General features: G+C 44.1%; 1 protein-coding gene across 1 annotated transcript in view; it reads left to right on the top strand.

Moving 5' to 3' along the window:
• ANKDD1A (ankyrin repeat and death domain containing 1A) overlaps positions 1-5,169 on the top strand; it is a gene marked incomplete at its 5' end in the record, with an annotated part of 28,621 nt that extends 23,452 nt beyond the window's left edge. Inside the window, 4 exons of the mRNA XM_081292280.1 lie at positions 811-906; positions 2,563-2,767; positions 3,890-4,021; positions 4,802-5,169. Coding sequence (XP_081148406.1) covers positions 811-906; positions 2,563-2,767; positions 3,890-4,021; positions 4,802-4,863 — 495 coding nt within the window. The 3' untranslated portion in view covers positions 4,864-5,169. The remainder of the gene's footprint in view (positions 1-810; positions 907-2,562; positions 2,768-3,889; positions 4,022-4,801) is intronic.
• Positions 5,170-16,808: the final 11,639 nt, after the last annotated feature.

Raw genomic sequence — 16,808 nt, 5'->3', positions numbered from 1 at the left:
CCTCCCTCCTCTGAGGTCCCTCAGCCTCCACCCAGGCGCGGTCTATGGTTTCTCTGTCTCTTGGCCCCCACCAGATGGTGAACTCCCTGAATCACCTTGAGGGGTTGTGGGGAGTAGCAGGAGTACTGTATCACCACCCAGCACCCTCTGCATGTGCACCAGGGTTTGGGGACACTTCCTGGCACACTGTGCCTGTGGGTGGCTACTTCCTCCAGTGATTGGAAGTCTCTGAGGAGCTGAAGGCTTGGGATGAGGCTGGAGATCACAGGTGCATGAGGGGAAGGCACTTGCACACCTTACTCAGCAAGGTCAGCCTGGGTGGTGGGGTCAGAGTTGGGGACCAGGATCAGGTTAGGCCTGGGAAAGGGCTCCCTGCTTTGAGCTGGGCCCCCAGGGAAGCTGGCCAGATGCCAAGAGCAATTTCCCATCCCACTGTGGGTCCCTGGAGGTGACTGGAAAGCCTGGGGCACAGGAGCTGGCACCAGCAGGAGGGTGAACAAACATGAACCAATGAGCCCACACTCTCTTCTCGGGGCTCTGATTTCTTCATCTGAAAAATAGGGCTGGGGAGGCTGGGGTTGTGGCTCAGTGGTAGAGCGCCTGCCTAGCATGCATGAGGTACTGGGTACAATCCCCGACACCACATAAAAAAAAATAAATAAATAAAATAAAGGTATTGTGTCGATCTACAACTAAAAAAAATGGGGTTGGGGTTAACATCAGCTCACAGGCTGTTTACAGTCAGTGGCAGAGGCCACGCTGCACCCCTCCTGTGGAAACTCGGACTTCCCTTCTGCCTCTTGCTTGCAGCAAGGAAAAACCGCCCTGGCAGTGGCCGCCCGCAGCAACCACGTCAACCTGGTGGACATGATCATAAAAGCAGACCGTTTCTACAGGTGGGAGAAGGTATGGGGGCCCCGTGCTCCACTGGTTCCTTATGTTGGGAAGAGAACAGCCTCAGCTCTGGGTAGAGCTGGTTTTGAGTTCGGGTCCTGGCCAGTTCTGGGGTCCCTGTCTCCAAGTGGGTGAGAATCCCTGCTTTGCACCCAGGCACACTGAGACTGAGATCCACGCCTGTGCTCCTGAGGCTGGACACTGCAGTAGCTCCTGGCGAATGCACGTGACTGAATTGCATGGGTGAATAAGGAGATGGCAAGTTGGTTCCATCTCACTGACATCTCCGGGTGATTGAAATTGCAGGGTATTTTGTTTAGGTGACTTTCTGAACCTAGAGGGAAAGTGTGCTGGAAATGATTGGTGATATCCTCCATAGACTGGGGGAAGTAGAGGAGCAGAATGTAAGGTCACGTATGGGCTGTTCCAATAGGGAATGGGGAGTTTTTTGGGTGTCCTTGGGGATGTCTTCATACATAGAAAACTTTTGCATTTGCTTTAGTTTTTGAAATTAATGTGAACTTTTTTCAAAGTACTGGAGATTGAACCTAAGGCAAGTGCTTGTTAGACAAGTGCTTTACCACTGAGCACACTGTCCGTCCTTTTTATTTTATTTTGAGACAGAGTCTCACTAAGTTGTCCAAGCTGGCCTTGAGCTTGTGATTCTCCTGCCTCAGCCTCCCAAGCCACTGGGATGGCAGGTATGCACCACAATGCCAGGCCCTAAGAAACAATTCTTTTTTAGTTGTTGATGTATGTTTATTTTATTTATTTATATGTGGTGCTGAGACTCAAACCCAGAGCCTCACACATGCTAGGCAAGTGCTCTGCCACTGAGCTACCACCCCAGCCCCTAAGAAACAATTTTTAATACCCTGTGAGAACCAGGCTCCTGGGTCATCACTTCCCAGGTGACTGGCCACAGATGGTTGACCAGGATGCAAGATCTGGAGCTGCAAATGCCAGGTAATTTTTTTCACCTTGAACTTTGAAACAACCAGAACTCAACATCCATTACCTTTAGGGGGGCTTTAGTTTTTTGTGGGTTTAATTTATGCTATTTCCAAATTCTTTTGTAACCCCTAATGTTATTACCTGCTTTGCCTAGGAAGGACCCTGTAACCCCAGCTTTCACTATTTGCTGGGATTTGGTAAGCCTGATGCTTGGCCTGCCTGGTTTTGGCCATAGCTTCTGAGTCATTCTGTTGACAAACATGCTATAAGAACCCCAAAAGGGACTGGGGCTGTGGCTCAGTGGTAGAAGGCTTGTTTAGCATGCACAGGGCCCAAAACACAAACAAATCAAAAACCAAATCAAACAAAAAGCACTGAGAGAGAAAGGCTTCTGACCAGAGGAATTTGGGAAGGCCTCCTGGAGGAGGTGGCCCAGGAGTGCTCTTTTGACTATGGCAATGGGGTTGCTGGTCAGGGAGGAGAGAAACCGAATTCTGGGTGGAAGGAGTGTGCGAGCACCTTGGGTTCCAAGGCATGGCATGGAGTCAGGACCCCAGTGGACACTGAGCCTCAGGCCCCACTGACTCCAGTTCCAGGCTCCTCAGCAGATGTGGTCATAGGGTAATTGGGGCTGCAGCCCTGTGTTACTCCTATTCAAGACCACAAGAGGGAGCTTGGCACGGAAACCCCCTCACTTTTGGGATCTACCCACAGGACCACCTTTCATGCAGGGACCCCAGTGACTCCTCGGGGAAGAACTTGTCCTTTAAGCAGGACCATCAGCAAGAAACACAGCAGTTCCGCTCTGTGCTGTGGCGACTGGCCTCCAGGTATCTGCGGCCCCAGGAGTGGAAGAAGCTGGCATGTTCCTGGGAGTTCACCGAGGCACACATCTATGCCATCGAGCAGCAGTGGACAGGTGCCAGCCTGCCCCCCTCCCAGCAACCAAAGCACAGAGGGGTGAGGGGCTCCTGAGGAAAAAAGCTGTGCAACCCACATGTCCCTTTCCAACTCTGGCCCCTTGCACAGGGTGTATCCCCCCTCTCCCTCCCAGTGACCTGAGGACTTCACAGTCTTCAGAATCAACCTAAGCTGAGAGTCCAAACGTAAACTCTGTTACAGATAGGAATTCTCATGTATGATAAAGGAAATTTGTAAATTGTGGGAGTTGGGGAAAATACTATTTAATTGTGTTGAGATAAGTGGGTTGACCAGTTGAGTTTTCCCACCAGTCACATCAAGGGCAAGCACCATGAGGAAGTGTCTGCTGAGGGCCCAGAGAAGAACACAAAAAGTCACAGGATACAGTGAACCAACTAATCTGGATCTGATGATGTGGCCAAGCATCTGTCTGCATCCCAGGCAGGAAAATCTGACTTAGTCATGAGGGTTTAAAACACGTTAACCCCCAACACTGGACATAGGATAGTGTGGACAGTTATTTCCCAAACCTGGTTGTATCCTGGGATCACCTGAGAAGCTTTGAAACTGCTCAAGGCCTAAGCCATACCCAGACTCGGGCACATCTGCACTGGGGTGAGGTGAGCCCGTGGTGCCAATATTTTCCCATGCTTTCCGGATCTTTCCAAGGAGCAGGTAAGGCTGAGAACATCTAGTGTAGGGAAAAGAACATGGCCAGCTCTGCCTCTCAGTAAACCCTCTTCTCACTGGAAAACAGGACCACTAGCATGCAAGGCACAAATTGTGACCAGTCAAAGAGATGAGGCACATAATTGTGTGCATCCTGCTACTGTAGGAACATATGCCATTTATTTCTTTCTTCAGAGTGACACTGACAGGTTGTGTAGCAGATGCTCAGGAGAAAGCCTGGGACTAGGGATGTTCTAGGTCCCTGAGATACAAACTCTGACACCACCCCATCTGAGATGCGGCTCCTCCCCACCCCCAGCCACCTCTGGGCTGAGCCTGCTAGAAAGGCCTGAGGTGGTCCTTGGCCTCTTTTGTAGATGGGCATGCTCAGGAGGCTACAGAAGGCCACATAGACATGGATGGCTCCTCTCTCTTCCCTTGTCATCCTCAGGCACCAGGAGCTATCAGGAACATGGCCACAGGATGCTGCTCATCTGGCTGCATGGCGTGGTCATGGCTGGTGAGAATCCCAGTAAAGCGCTGTTCGAGGGCCTGGTGGCCATTGGCAGGAGGGACCTGGCTGGTAAGAGTTGGGCTCACAAGCTGTGTGCCCCTAGCTGGAATGTGGCCCAGCCCTAAGGGGCTGCTCAGACCAGAAAGCTGTGATGCTATCCGAATCTTCCAGATTCCTAGTCCTAGCCCTCCTTCCTCCTCAAACCCAGGAGGAGCCTTGGGCAAATCGCAGTGCCCCTTGACCCTGGTTTCTCCATCCCTGAAGTGAGGGTGGGCGGCCTAAATGAACCCTCTGATTTTCACAGCCCCATATAATCTCTCCCTTGCCAACCCTCCATGCCTTGAATTTCGCCCCTAGTTTGGAATAAGTCTAGAACAGCCTTCAGACTTCTTTTTCACAAAATAAGACTTGAGAACCCAACCGGCTTAATATGAGTTGAACCAGTCAGATCTGGAAAATAAAACTTCTGAGGTCATCACAACCTACTTAATCATGCCAATCCCAAAATCCTGATTTGGGACTCAGAGAGTCCCGTGGGACCTTCAGGCCAGGAGGATAAAAGGTCTGGCACTAATTCCTCATTAAAAAACAAAATCAGCTCACGACAAAAAAGTTTTAAACACTGTAATGTCCCTGGGGTGCTGGCTGACCCGTGGCTGCCATAGGCAAGGTGGGAAAGCAGAGAATTATTTGGGGGTGGAGGAATTAGGGATGGCTTTTATCTTTTTCCAAAATATTCTCATATAAAATTGTTGTACCTTTTCTTAGCACCAAGTCTGGCAGGAAATTAAAATATAAAACCTGCCCTGGAGGATAGAACTGAAGCCATAAGATTCTTGTGTTTTGCAGAGAGTATTAGGAAGAAAGCAAATGCTGAGCCGAAGGCCCCCAGGAGGTGCACAGCCATGTAATCAGGGGCCACCTGAACAGAAGATGACCAACCCTTAAGTGCTTTTCAAATGACCACTGTTAACAGACCCACAACTGTTTCTACTGAAGTGCGTAGTGAAGCAGACACCAGCAGGCAAATGCTTATAATCCTTTTTGGGAGGACTGGTCCAGAGGCCTGTTCTAGGTTTTGCAGATGATCCCGTCCCAGGTCCTTTGGCTCTTTGCTCATTTTCACCTCCATTATCTTGGACACTCACAGTCTCTTCCCTGCTATTCAAGGGACATCTTTACAGATAGAACACTGAGGCCCAGGGAGGAGTAGCTACTTGCCCAAGTCACACCACTAATCAGATGATGGGGCCTGTTGTCAAACCCAGCAGGCCTCCCACACAACCCGGGGAAAGGGCTCGATCTGTCTCTTTCAAAATGAACTCTTCTTAATTTGTTCACTGTTAGTGTGTGCTTGTGTTTTACTGTACTGAGATAGAACCCAGGGGCTCTCTACCACTGAGCTACATTCCCAATAGCTTTTTATTTTGAGACAAGGTGTCACTAAATTACTGAGGCTGGCCTCAAAGTTGTGATCCTCCTGCTTTAGCCTCAGCAGCTAGGATTACAGGTGTGTGTTACCACACCTGTTTTGTTCACTGGTTTTTAAGAATGGCACGCTTGTCCCACACCTACCTATAGTTACAAATTTATTTGTATATTTGGACAAGAGGGGTGCTGTTGTGAGTGGCGCTATTAATAATTACTCAGAGGTGTATTGTCTTTAAATGCAAGCGTATATTCGATCACACCAATCATCAAACACAAACAATTAATGCAAAAAGTGTTGGGTATGCTGGAGCACCCTAACTAGCATCTAATGCACACTAATTAACACAACAAGCACATCACACAATACTAGGGCAACCTTGAGCCCCAAAGTACCTCTGATGCCACGCAACTTCTCTTAACCGAAGAGCAGATGATGTTATTGTCCAGTGGTTCTCTCCAGCTGATGGTTGGACATCAGGGAATGGTGGATTCGATCTGGGGATGGATGGACAGCAAGGTGGCCAGTCTCACTGATTCCTCAGAGCAAAGCTCTCTGATGTGGCAGGACAAGCAGTTTATGTGCAGTTCCAAGTTGGTGCTCATTGTTATCACGCTCCAGTGTTGTTCTGCCTGCCTCTAGATGATGGTCCTTATCAACTGTGTCCAGTTGTGACTAAGCATGCCTGTGGCTGCTGTTCTTTACAGCTAGCAACTTAGTGAGTCCCAGCCTGGCCTGGCATGTCTATGGCAGAGGCTCCTTACAAGTGCATGCTCATTTCCCCCTCTTATTGTATAAATTTTTAAAGTATTTTTAAAATATGTTTTAGTTGTAGTTGGGCACAATACCTTTATTTTATTTATTTATTTATTTTTATGTGGTGCCGAGGATTGAACCCAGCGCCTCGAATGTGCTAAGGCGAGTGCTCTATGCTAAGCCACAACCCCAGCCCTTATTTTATAATTTTTATGTTTTAAAACTTTTTAAATTTTGAAATAATTTCAGACTTACAAAAAAGTTGCAGAAATAGTATGAAGAATTTCCAAATACCCTTCAAGCAGCTTTCCCAAATATTAACGTCTTACGTAACTACAGTATACTCTTTTAAACCAGGAAATTAACACTGTGCAATGCTATTTGCTAATATCAGACCTGATCCAAATTTTGCTGGTTGAGCCATTCATCTTTTCTCTGGACCAGGATCCAGTCCAGGATCACTGATGACATTTAGTTGTCATTCTTCTGTACTTTTTTTTTTTTATTGATTGTTCAAAACATTACAGAGCTCATGATATATCATCTTTCATACATTAGACTCAATTGGGTTTTGAACTCCCATTTTTACCCCAAATACAGATTGCAGAATCACAACTGTTACATACTCACATTATTACATAATGGCATATTAGTGACTGTGGTATTCTGCTACCTTTCCTATCCCCTACTATCCCCCCTCCCCTCCCCTCCCCTCCCATCTTCCCTCTCTATCTCCTCTGCTGTTGTTCAATTCTCTCCCCTTTTTTCCCCCCTCCCCCTTGCCCCTCATAACCTCTTATAATTTTGTGTATCATTGAAGGTCTCCTACCATTTCCATATGCTGGGGGTTGAATCTAGGGTTTTGCATATGACGAGCACATGCTCTACCACTGAGCTAAACACCAACCCTCTTTTCATTTTTAATAGCCGCATACAAAGGGTCACTGTTTTGGAGCAGTATAATCCAGTAGAATGTTCTACAAAAATGTTTTCTATCTGCCCTGTCCAAGATGGTATCCACTAGTGACCTGTGGCTATTGAGCACTTTAAATGTGGTTAGTGGGTCTGAGGAAATGGATTTTAAATATTATCCTATTTTAATTGTTTGAAAAAATACATGTATACACATTTGGTGGTGCTGGGGATTGAGCCCAGTCCTTGGGCATGCTAGGCAAGTGCTCTACCACTGAGCTACACCCCCCACCTCCATCATTTGAGATGTAAATAGACATCCCCCACCTCCATCATTTGAGATGTAAATAGACAAGTGACAACCACACTGGACCACAGAGCCAATCTGAGCTTCGCTTTCAGGTGCCAGGCAAGCACAGATTGTGGGGCTGGGTCACCCCAGCAGGAGAGTAGGTTTCCAGGAAAATGTGACTCTTTGGAAGCTTTTTGATTTCCTACAATTCAGAAACCATCTGTGCAGAATAACCTAGAAGTTCTGCCAGAAAGCAATTGGTATCTAGTGTGGGCTCTCTTGCGTGTGGCACAGCTGTGGCCATTCTAGGAGCCGTCTCAGAAAAGCTCCCTACAAAGTTCTCTCCTGGGCTGGGACTGACAGGAGACAGAATCAGAACTGTTAAAGCTGAAAGGGGCTTCAGTTGTCACTTGTGGCTGGTGGCATACACGGTGGTCCAGTCCTCTGAGAGGCAATCTGGCTTTGTCTATCCAAACCACAGACATCTCTCCTCCTTGGTCCAGCAATCCCACTTCTAGGGACATGTCCTATGATAAGTCAATATATGTACCTAATAACAGACATATGAGGTTTTTTATCACTACATTGTTTCCAATCTTTTGTTTTTTATTTTATTGTTGTTACCAGGGATTCAAACCAGAGGCACCTAACCGCTGAGTCACGTCCCCAACCCTTTTTACTTTTTTATTTTGAGACAGGGTCTCACTAAGTTGCTTAAGGCCTCAGCTAAATTGCTGAGGCTGGCCTTGAACTTATGATCCTCCTGCCTCAGCCTCCTAAGCCACTGAGATTACAGGCATGCAGTACCATGCCTGGTCAATCTTTTGTTTTTTAAAAATAAACTGAATGACCATCTTCAGAGGATGGGTAAAATAAAGTATGGTTCAATAATTAAAACAAAAGAGGGGCTGGGGATGTGGCTCAAGCGGTAGCACGCTCGCCTGGCATGCGTGCGGCCGGGGTTCGATCCTCAGCACCACATACAAACAAAGATTTTGTGTCCGCCGAAAACTGAAAAAAAAAAATTAAAATTCTCTCTCTCCTCTCTCTCTCTCTCTCTCTCTCTCTCTCTCTCTCTCTCTTTCTTAAAAAAAAAAATTAAAACAAAAGATCATGGATACTTTCCAAGTATTGTTTCAAAAGAGCTTCAGGATAAATTAAGTAGAAAAAAATCAAGATCTGATCAGTGCATATGGTATGCTGATTGTGTAAGAAAGGAAAGAAACCAAAAATATATTTTATTTGCTGATACTTGTATAAATAAAAGAAGGATATATTGGAATTCTCTGTACCTTCTGCCCAACTTTTCTGTAAATCTAAAAATAAAATTATAAAAAGGAATAAAAGAAAAAGCTTTTAAAAATCAACCCATCAGGCTGGGTTCAGTGGTATGCACTTGTAATCCTCAGGCAGCAGAGGCTGGAGAATCACCTGAACCCAGGTACTGTAGTTTGGACCTGGAATGTCCTCCAAAGACCCGTGGGTTGAAGGATTGGCCCCAGCTGGTGGCACTATTGGGAACTGGTGGCACCTTTTAGGAAGTACAGCCTATTAGAAGACAGTTAAGTCACTTGATGCCCTTGATGGGGATATTAGGATGCCGGTCTCTTCCTCTTCCTCCTTGCTTCCTGGCTGCCTGGAGGTGAACACACATACTCCTTCATGTGCTTCTGCCATGATGGGGTGTGCTACCACAGCAACAGGTCCAAGTGACCGCGGACTGAAACCATGAGCAAAAATAAACCTTTCCTCCTTAAAAGTTGATTATCGGGTGGGGCTGGGGCTCAGCGGTAGAGCTCTTGCCTAGCACGTGCGAGGCCCTAGGTTTGATCCTCAGCACCACATTAAAAAAAAATAATAAACAAATAAAATAAAATATTTTTTAAAAACTTGATTATCTCAGATATTTTGTTGCAGAGACAAGAAGCTAACTAATACACTAGGAGTTCAAAACCAGCCTGGGTAACATAGCAGGACCCCATCTCAAACAAAACAAACAAACAAAAAAAAAAAAAAAGAAGAAGAAGAAGAAGAAAAAGAAAAGACCAACTGTGATGGCAGATTCCTATAGTCCTAACTACTTGGGAGGCTGAGGCAGGAGGATTGCTTGAGTCCAGGAGTTTAAGACCAGTTTGGGCAACATGGCTATCATCTATTCCATTTGGAAAAGTTTTTTTCAAAAAAGTTTTCCAATACTGGGGATTGAACCCAGGAATGCTCTACCTCCGTGCGTATTATACCCCTGTTCCTTTTTATTTTATTTAGAGATAGGGTCTCAATAAATTGGTTTCCAACTCCTTCTGCCTCAGCCTCCTGAGTAGCCAGAATTACAGGTGTCTTTTGTAGTACATGGGACTTCGATAATTTATTTGGATGAATTTTACAAAAAGAATTTTGTATTTTTTTTTCCTGAGGTAAAAAAGCATGTCCTTAAATAAACACTGAAATAATCTCTCATATTCAATTCTCATTTCTTTTGTTTGGGAAATCTGGGGCACAGTGTCAAAGCAGGCAGGAGCCTATCCTGGGTGGGTTCTGTGTGAGCTCAGCTCTCAGCGTGTCCCCACCAGTACACAGTTCCAGAGCACCCCTGTCCGGAGCCAGTATGGAGGTAAGTAGCCCATAGTTCTTGCCCCCCGAAGCTTAGAGTGAAGGAGAGGGGCTTGGACACGAGTAAGTGTAATATCTTGTAAGTGGCCCTATAGTGGGTGAGTGTGAAGAATTATGGGATTTATTCTTCCTTGAAGAAGGGAGTCTGAGAAGTTCACAGAGGAGAAAGTAGTGGGGAAAGGACAGACTCAGTTAAGAGTGCCGTCTATGCAGGGGCCTGGAGGTGTGGCAATAGATGCATCTGAAGAACTGGTGTTGCTGGAACAGAGTGTGGAAGGACAAGGAGAGATAGGAAGGGGTACAGAAGGGATGCTGGAAGTTTATTCTTCACCCCATAATTTAAAAATTGATGTCTCCTAAGACAAAAAACTGAACAGAATAGATTCCTATAACTGAGCAAGAATCTGCTGCCTGATATGCATAGAACCCAGTACATGTGACTGCCATTTTGCCAAAAGGAAGAACCTTATTGTGGGTCATCTGACAAAGAGACAGGAGGACACTCTAATCTGTCTCCCTCATCAGCAGCGAAGGAATTTATGTGGCGTTGGGTGAGGGGAACTGGAGGGCTATTGGTTGCAACTGGGAGACTTGGGTCAGCCAGCACTCCAGATGGTCTGCCGGCCCAGGGCATCTTGCGGATGATTCTGGAGCTTCCTGAACCCCTCCCTTTATTCTAGGTCTGTGAGGCCCAATTTTCATTCCTCAGGTTCCATCAAGTTCTGAAGGTTATTTTTGGTCAGATCCTAGGTTTCTGGACTTGCTTCCTTCCTGAAAAACAGCCTGATCAGTTTTTAGGGAATTTGCTGTTTTATGGCTTTGTTTCACTCCCTCTTTGGAAACGTGCTTCTTTCAGAGCACAGGTTTACCTTGCTAATTATGATTTTCCTTATATTTAAAAAGTAACTTCAATCCTTTCCAATGTGTATTTACTTTCTCTATTGTTATTCCCTCCTTTTGCAAGACATAAGCTTAAAATCTATTTAAATATACTCTGTAAGCTTATAGATCTATAGTGAAAGCTCTTTCTCCAATGGATTTCAGGATAGTTTCTGGGAGGTGTGGGGCAGACTTTGGGTTACATCACATTTCAAAAGGAGCCCATAAAACTCACGTGTTAAGAACTGGGGTGATCTGGAAAAATAAGAGACCCAGAATAGCTAAAGCAATCTTTAGCAAGAAGAGTGAAGCAGGTGGCATCACTATACCAGACCTCAGACTATACTACAGAGCAACAGCATGGTATTGGCACCAAAGTAGACTGGTAGATCAATGGTACAGAATAGAGGACACAGAAACTTACCCACATAATTACAGTTATCTTATATTAGACAAAGGCACCAAAAACATATTGGAGAAAAGATAGCTTCTTCAACAAATGGTGCTGGGAAAACTGGAAATCCATATGCAACAAAATGAAATTAAACCCCTGTCTCTCACCATGCACAAAACTCAACTCAAGTGGATCAAGGACCTAGGAATTAAACCAGAGACACTGCACCTATTAGAAGAAAAGTAGGCCCAAATCACCATCATGTTGGATTAGGCCCCAACTTCCTTAATAAGACTCTTATAGCACAAGAATTAAAATCAAGAATTGATAAATGGGATGGATTCAAGCTAAAAAGCTTCTTCTCAGAAAAAGAAACCATCAGTGAGGTGAATAGAGAGCCAACAGAATGGGAGCAAATTTTTACCACAAGCACATCAGATTGAGCACTAATCTCTAGGATATTAAAAAAAAAAAAACCTCAAAAATCTTAATACCAGGGCTGGGGCCGTAGCTCAGTGGGAGAGCGCTTGCCTAGCATGTGTGAGGCACTGGGTTCGATCCTCAGCACCACATAAAAATAAACAAATAAAATAAAGGCATTTTGTCCATCTACAACTACAAAAAAATTTTTTTTAAATCTTAATACCAAAAAACCAAATAATCCAATAAATAAATGGGCCAAGGAACTGAACATACACTTCCCAGAAGATGATATAGAATCAATTAACAAATATATGAAAAAATATTCAATATCTCTAGCAATTAGAGAATGTAAATCAAAACTACACTAAGATTTCATCTCACTCCAGTCAGAATGGCAGCTATTAAGAATACAAACAACAGGGGCTGGGGTTGTGACTCAGTGGTAGAATGCTCGCCTAGTGCATGTGAGGCACTGGTTGAATCCTCAGCACCACATAAAAAAATAAATAAATAAAGGTGTTTTGTCCACCTACAACTAAAAATTAAAAAAAAAAAAAAGGAATACAAACAATAACAAGTGCTGGCGAGAATGTGGGGAAAAAAACACTCATACATTGCTTGTGGGACTGCAAATTGGTGCAGCCAATATGGAAAGAAGTATGGAGATTCCTTGGAAAACTGGTAATGGAACCACCATTTGACCCAGCTATCCCACTCCTCGGTCTATACCCAAAGGACTTAAAAACAGCATACTACAGGGACACAGCCACATCAATGTTTATAGCAGCACAATTCACAATAGCTAAACTGTTGAACCAACCTAGATGCCCTTCAGTAAATGAATGGATAAAGAAAATGTGGTGTATATACACAATGGAACATTACTCAACATTATAAGAGAATAAAATTATGGCATTTGCAGGTAAATGGATGGAGCTGGAGAATATAATGCTAAGTGAAATAAGCCAATCCCAAAATATCAAATGCTGAATATTTTCTCTGATATAAGGATGCTGGATTCATAATGGGGATGGTGGGGGCAGCATGGGAGGAATAGATGAACTCTAGATAGGGCAAAGGGTAGGGAGGGAAAGGGAGCTGTTGCTGAGGCTAGCTTTGAACTCGTGATCCTCCTGCCTCAGCCTCCTGAGCTGCTGGGATTACAGGCATGCATCCCTGTACTCAGCTATGGGTGTGATTTTACTAGTTGAAATCTGGGGTTCTTGTAGAGAGTTGGTGTCCTGTGGGGGCTTAGGCTCTAGGAAACAGACTCAGGATCCCGGCAGGTGGAAGAAGATGAAAAATGCATTTGGGATAAGAGATAAGAACAGTTGTTCAGAGGTGGTTTTCAGCCTCCAGCTCCAGTTCCATTTAGCTCCCTGAATCATTTCCATAGGCCTTTTTTATATGCAGGCCAGACAAAAAAGGCACATTGCCAACAGGTTCCATAAGTGGGTGCCTGCTCACAAGCAAGTGTTTATGACCCTGAGTGTTCATGACCTTGGCTACATACTAAAAACATAGCCCACCAGAAGCCTCAGCAAGGGAGCCTGACTATAGCCATCTTGGCCCTGCCCTACATCTGGCCTAGTAGGTGAGCTTGAATAGGCATCTCACCTTGCAATCAAACCAGTCAGGGCTGAAAATTGCAATTTGCAGTCATCTGGGTGTAGAGGCAGGAAGTAGTTCTTAGATGGTGTGGGTTTACACAGCGAGAATTTGGAAAGAGAGTACAGAGCAGTCCACAGACCCTTCCTGTACCAGAGAAGTGAGGAATGCCCATAGCATTAGTCGGTCAGTCAAAACACAAACAGTGAAACTAAGGGAAAACCCAGGCAGCCTCCTATGCTACTAGTTAACATGTCACTCAGTGCCTTTAAGGCTTCCCAAGTGCTTCCATAACTCACGAAAGTTTTCAAGTGACAGGTAATCAGGAAACACTGTGGCCTCTGGGGAAGCGGCATTGGCTTGAAGGACAGTCAGACTCAAGCTGGCACCTCAGCTCTGCCCCTTACTGTGGGGCCTGGAGCAAGGTGCTGGGCCTCTGCCAGGCCTGACCTGTAAGATCAGGGCGATCAGGGTGGTGGCAGAGATGAAATGGAGAAGGTACGGCTGCTCAACATTCTGAAAACTGGCAAATAAAGGGAAAGAAGCACTGGTGTTAATTTTCTTGCCTAAATTGCACCTCAGAGAAACCAAGTAATTGGTGAAGGAAAGTTTTTTTCTCCTAGTTGGCAAATTCCAGCTAATAAACACCAGAGGAATGAAAACAATTCGAGTATCATCATGGTTTTATAAGCCCTAAGAAACAGAGCTCAGCAGAGACAGCTGTATCAATCAGCTTCCTCAGGACAGGATCAGCCTGACAACATCTGCATCCATAAAAACTGAGCAATACGGAGACAGCCGAGCCTCCGGAGGTAGGCATTGGGAGCAGCCTGCCCCCCATGACGTGTTGCTCCCAAAAGATCAAGCTTTACCTGATCAAGCTTCTTGTCTGCCATACAGCTAGCTACTTCACTGAATCCCTGCCCAGGAAAAACAGGAGGAGGCACTGAATTAAGAGATACTGCAATCAAACATAAATTGCAGGCTAGGTATAGTGGTATACTCCTGTAATCCCAGTCACTTGAGAGGCTGAGGAAAGGAGGATCACAAGTTCAAGCCAGACTGGGCAGTTTAGTGAGACTCTGTCTCAAAAAAAAAAAAAAAGAGGAGGGCTGGAGATGTTGCTCAGCAATAAAGTGCCCTGGGGTTCAATTCTCAGTATCACAATAAATAAATGCAGACTTTATATGGCACCTGATTAGAAAAAATCCACTATAAAATTTATGGGGCAATTATGAAGGAGAATAGTAAATGAACTGAATATCAAATGAAATGACAGAATTATTGGTACTTTTTTTTTTTTCATTATGTTGCCTAAGCTGGTCTTGAACTCAGGAGTTCAAGCCATCCTCTTGCTTCGGCCTCTTGAGTAGCTGGGACATGTTTGCCACCAAGCCCAGATTATCGGTAAGTTTTTAAGTGTGATAATGGTTTTATGGCTATTTTCTTCTAAAATTATAATCAATACATGTTGCACAGATGAATGGACTCACTGATCTTTCCATACGTGCATACAGTGTGCATTGACTGTGTCCATCCGTTTACCCTCTTGCCCCCATCACCTGCTCCCTTGCTGGGCCCAGAAATCCCTTGTCATCTTTTTGTTTCCACACATAAAAGTGTGCAATACTGTCTGTGTCTGACTTATTTTGCTTAACATGATATCCTCCAGCTCCACCTATGTTCCTGTGAATGACAGGATTTCATTCTTTTTGGCTGAATAATGCTCCGATTTGATTATAACATATTTTCTTTTTTAAAAAATATTTTTATTTTATTTTATTTTTTTGGTGTAGATGGACACAACACAATGCAGTTTGTTTTTTATGTGGTACTGAGGATTGAACCCAGGTCCTTCCCGTACTAGGCAAGCGCCCTACCGCTGAGCCACAATCCCAGCCCCTATATAACATATTTTCATTATCCATTCATCTGTCCACGGGTACCTAGGTTGATTCCATATGTTAGCTATTGAATAGTGCTGCCCAAAATGTGGGTAGGCAGGCAACTCTTTTGTATGCTGCTTCCATTTCCTTCAGTTGTGTCAGTAGGAGTGGTGTCTATCACTGGATCTGCTGATAGGTCTGCTGTTAGTGTTTTGAGGAACCTCCAAGCTGTTTTTCATAGTGGTTATACTGATTTGCACTCCCACTAACAATATTAGAGTTTCTTTTTCTCCACATCCTTGCTGGTATTTTAAAAAGTAATAGCCATTTGAATTATGGTGAGATGGTATCTTGTAGTTTTGATTTGCATCTCCCTGATGGCTAATGACATTGAACATATTTTTTTCATATATGTATTAGCCATTTGCATTTCTTTTGAGAAGTATCTATTCAGATCATTGGCTCATTTTAAATTGGATTAGTTCTTTTTAAAATTTTTTTGATATATATATATATATATTCTGGATATTAACCCTCTGTCAGATAAATAGCTGGCAAAGATTTTCTCCCATTCTGTATGTACTCTCTTCACTCTGTTGATTGTTTCCTTTGCTATGCAGAAGCTTTAGTTTGATGTAATCCCATTTGTCAATTCTTGCTTTTGTTTTCTGTGCTTTTGGAGTCCTATCCAGAAACTCATTGCCTGTACTAATATCTTGGTGTTTCCCATGTTTTCCTCTAACAGTTTGAGTTTCAGGGCTCAATTAAGTGTTATTCAGTCCCCATCTTGAGTAGATATTTGTACAGGGTGAGAAGTATGGGTCAAGCTTCAAACTTCATGTGGATACCCAGGTTTCCCAGCACCATTTATTAAAAAGGGTGTCCTTTCTTCAACTTATATTTTTGGTACCTTTGTTGAATCAGGTGACTATAGATGAATGAGCTTATTTCTGGGTTCTCTGTTCATCAGTCTGTATGTCAATTTTTGCAAATACCGCCATGCTTTTTTTTGTTACTACTGCTCTGTGATGTGTCTTAAAATTCATGAGGTATTGTGTTGCCTTAGCTTTGCTCTTTTTTGCTCAAGATTGCTTTGGCTCTTTGGGGTCTTTCGTGCTTCCATATGAATTTTGGGATTGTTTTTCTAGTTCTGTGAAGAATGCTGTTGGTATTTTAGTGGGGATTGCATTGAATCTGTAGATTGCTTGGGGTGGTGTGGACATTTTAACAATATTAATTCTTCCGATCCATGAACATGGGAGGTCTTTCTACTTTTAGTGTCTTCTTCAACTTCTTTCTTCAGTGTCTTATAATTTTCATTGTAGAGGTCTCTCACTTAGTTTATTCCTAGGTGTGTGTGTGTGTGTGTGTGGGTACATGTGTGTGTATGTGGCTATGGTGAATGGGATTGCTTTCATGATTTTTTTTTTTTTTAGCAAACTCATTGGTATATAGAAAAGCTACTAATTTTTGTACTAACTTACTGAATTCATCAATGAATTCTAATAGTCTTTCGGTGGCATCTTTTTTTAAAATTTGATCTTTTTTTTTTTAGTTGTTATTAGACCTTTATTTAATTAATTTATTTATATGTGGTGCTGAGAATCAAGCCCAATGCCTCACACTTGCCAGGCAAGTGCGCTACCACTGAGCCCCAGCCCCAGCCC

Source organism: Spermophilus citellus, assembly GCF_964194105.1.
Source record: "Spermophilus citellus genome assembly, chromosome: 4".
NCBI lineage: Eukaryota > Metazoa > Chordata > Mammalia > Rodentia > Sciuridae > Spermophilus > Spermophilus citellus.
This window is presented reverse-complemented; position numbering and strand designations above follow the sequence as displayed.